At 41.9% G+C, this 3,712-nt stretch overlaps 1 protein-coding gene across 4 annotated transcripts in view; it reads left to right on the top strand.

Annotated features, from left to right (window-relative positions):
- The window catches only part of LOC103129839 (caskin-1-like), a 60,489-nt gene that overhangs the window by 50,374 nt on the left and 6,403 nt on the right, over positions 1-3,712 (top strand). Inside the window, exons 10-11 of one of the 4 annotated variants that reach the window (XM_016665432.1) lie at positions 1,598-1,733; positions 2,178-2,456. In XM_016665432.1, the coding sequence (XP_016520918.1) occupies positions 1,598-1,733; positions 2,178-2,456 (415 nt within the window). The remainder of the gene's footprint in view (positions 1-1,597; positions 1,734-2,177; positions 2,457-3,712) is intronic. The other 3 variants (XM_016665433.1, XM_016665434.1, XM_007541047.2) reach the window with 3 other exon arrangements.

Here is a 3,712-nt window from a genome sequence, read left to right as displayed (position 1 = left end):
CACTATTGTACCCCAGGATTCCTCTTATTCAATATTTATATGCTCCCACTGGCTCAGATTATAACAGGAAATAAGATCAGCTACCATAACTATGCAGATGATACACAGCTCTACATCACGATGTCACCAGGTGACTCTGAACCCATCCAATCACTGAATAGATGCTCAGAACAGATAAATGTGTGGATGTGCCAAAACTTTCTCCAGCTGGTTCTGGTTCTGCTCTGCATCCCCAGAACCAGAACCAAACGAGGAGAAGCAGCATTCAGTTTCTATGCACCACAAATTTGGAACAAACTTCCAGAAAACTGTAAAACAGCTGAAACACTGAGTGCCTTTAAATCTCAACTTAAAACCCACCTGTTTAGAGTTGCTTATGGCTAAATTAGGGTTAGAGTGTGGGTTTTGATGTCTTCGATGTTTTTAATGTTTTTATCTTTACTTTTCATCTAGTTATTAGCTTCTTTTTATTTCTCTTTCACGCTGTCTATGTAAAGCCCCCCGGAAAACGTCCCAGTTCAATGAATCTATATTTAGGTGATTTTGATTTGATTTGTTTCTGGTGAAAAACTTCAGGGCCTTGTTTCGGAAAGCAGGGCTAACAAACTCGGGCAGATACTCTGAATAAACCACCTATTCTATGATAATCAGGGTTTTGGTTTCAGAACATGATAAAGTCACAATGATGTACAGCTCAACAGTGGGAGGGCTCATATTTAAAAAGTTCTATTATAAAATTCAAATTTGCCTATAAATAAGCTTTTCATGCCTGAAAGCAATAACATAAAGAAACCAGCCAGGGATTAAACCCTGGTGTTCGGTAGAACCTCATCATGTTAATGTGAGTAACAGATTCACATTCACCTCAAAGACGCCTCAGCTGTACATTCAGTTTATGTGCTACAGTAACTTTTCTAACAAGATCTGGTTAGCATTAAAACAAAGTGCAGCACAAAGAATGTCCTCGTTGTGTTATATGAGTGATGTGCGGGCGGAAGATTTAACTATGGCAAAAACCAGTAACGCTAGAAAATATATTAGACGGGGAACAATAAAACACCTAACTGCAGTGTGGTCACCCTCGTCTGACAGGGATTTCTGCAGAGTATCTACTCTCCAACATGTACAGGCTCCCACAGAAAAGAACACTTCATTTCTGATGCTTTCCTTGTGCCAGGTTTCAGCTAAAACATAGAACAAACTCAGGATTTGTTCAAACAATCCTGCTGCCGAACAGGGATGGTTCACGGAGTACTTTGCGGTAGTAAGTTGACTCCAGATAGCTGATACACAGCTTTCTGAAACGGAAAACCCAGGATATGCACATCCTGAGAAAGTTCTGGGGTAACCCCCAGAACTTTCTCAGAATTTTCACTTATCCTGCTTTCTGAAACTGGACACTCTGGAGGTTCTTCTTAAGCTTTCATCTTGAAGATGGTTTTCACTAGTTCTCAGGAGCAAATGCTACATGCATTTAAACATAATCACAAGAAGATCATCTGATACCAGGCATCTTCTGGGCAATAAGTCAGTGCATCATCTTATTCATCCATTTTTCCACCAAGTGTTCCTCGTTCAGACAGATGTTTGTGTACAGGTGCTGGAGCAGCACTCTGACGGCCGGTGGAAGGGCTGCATCCATGACAACCGCACCGGAAACGACCGCGTGGGCTACTTCCCATCCAACATCGTGGAGGTCATCAAAAGGGCAGGTGACCACCCACATGACAGCTGTATGTGTGTGTGTGTGTGGCTTGTGTGAGCGGTTTGCATGTGTTGTGTGGTAGCTAGCAGCAGCTTTTGGCCTCCATCAGCCTGTTGCTCATCATCAGTGTCCTCTGGTGGCTGTTTACCTCCTCTAAGGTTCTGTTCCTTCTGTTTCTCACCTTAACCTTTACCAACCTCCTGCCTCTCTAACCCCTCTCCCGCAGACCCCCCCCCCACACACTTCTCTTCTCTTCCTACAACTGCTTTATTAGACGCTTTTGTTCATTTTATGTGTTTGCATGATTGCTTAGAAAGATTCCATCTGGATATATATGGATGTTTTCTGGTTTTAATTTCAGTCAGTTCTATTTTTATGCTTTCTTTTTCAACTTTTTGACTGATCAGTTGTTGTTGTGTTGTTGTTTTTGTTTTGCAACCTCCCCTCTTACCCCCTCTCGGGTTGTATCCAGGCCATTCCCCCTCCCAGCAGTGCCACACCCTGCTCCTCCGCCGGCCCAACCCCTGCCCCATTGCCTCAGCCAACGGACACCCATACCCCCCCTCTAAAGTCCTCCCCCTGCATCTGCATATGCCTCCTCCTCCACCCCTCCATTCCGGCACACATTCCCTCCCTCCTTTCTCCTCTTTTGGTTATGTTCCTCTTCCCATATCTCCTCCTTCTCTGTCTACTCCTCCTCTGTCCATTTCTCCTCCTCTCTCCACTCCTCAGGAGCAGCAAAGTCAGACAGGTACATACTGTAAACCACAGATAAGCATCCTTTCTTTTTTATGCTCTTTGGACAGAAAACTCATGGATTGTCAGCTGTTGCCTGGGTTAGTTAAAGCTCCAGTTCACTCAGATGGCGAAAAAACAAACTTTCCCACACCAGTGTTTTTGCATTTTATTTTAAACCTTAAAATAGATAAGTGTTTAGTTTTAATGCTACAGCTAAAGTTTTTTTGTTTTATTTTTTAATACAGTGTAAGAAAGTCAGTCCCAGTTCTTTGTATAAGTAATCTGTGTGAACTGATCCTTTAAGAGAAAGATTCTATTAATATTTGTTAGTTCATATGATAAACAGTGCTGTGCAAAAGTTTTGTGTAATGTTAAATTTTTTCCTGTGTTCCTTCTAAGCAGTCAGTGTTTCCTGTATTATGTAAAACTGCTCTCCAGGATTTCAGAGGGGATTTTACCGAGCTTCTCACCCTATCGCTAAGGGAGAGCCCAGACACCCAACGGAGAAAACTCATTTCGGCCGCTTGTATCCGTGACCTTTTTTTTTTCAGTCATGACCCAAAAACTCATGATAAATCGAGAGCTTCACTTTTTGACTCAGCTCTCTCTTCACCATAACAGACTGGTACAGCTCCTGCTTCACTGCAGACACTGCACCAATCCGTCTTTCGATCTCCCACTCCATTTTTCCCTCATTCGTGGACAAGATCCCCAGATACTCAGACTCCTCCACTTGGGGCAGGACATCCCCCCAGGATGACCCAGAGAACGCACTCTACCCTTTTCCAGCTCAATTCCTTGGATTTGGAGGCACTGATCCTCAGAGCCTTGCAGAGACCACTAAAGGGGCAGGTGCTCAAAAAAAAAAAAAAAAAAGGGCACATCTAACCGCATTTTAGGACAGAATATTAAAGCCACACAGTTTTCAGAGTTTAATAAAACAATGATAAATTACAAAATTTTGTCATTTTACAATCAAAGCTAAGAAAAATGTCTATATAGAGCATGTAACTATGTATATGTAAGATATTTTATAAGTAATTTCTTTCTGCAGGTCTATTTTGTTATAGGAAAGTATTGCAATATTAGCAAGATATGTAAATCAGAGCTGGACCACCAGACATATTTTGTCTTTACAGAATTACACTATTAAAAATATAAACAAGGGCACAATGCAACCTTTTAGTGTACCGTAATCTATATAAACAGCTGCCTGTTTGCTAATATCGGAAATAAAACTCTGCATTTTCCTCTCCCTGTGGAACCGTG

Source organism: Poecilia formosa, unplaced genomic scaffold, assembly GCF_000485575.1.
Source record: "Poecilia formosa unplaced genomic scaffold, Poecilia_formosa-5.1.2 Scaffold583, whole genome shotgun sequence".
In the NCBI taxonomy this organism is placed as follows: domain Eukaryota; kingdom Metazoa; phylum Chordata; class Actinopteri; order Cyprinodontiformes; family Poeciliidae; genus Poecilia; species Poecilia formosa.
The sequence above is the reverse complement of the archived record's forward strand: the minus strand, read 5'-3'. Positions and strand labels throughout refer to the sequence as shown.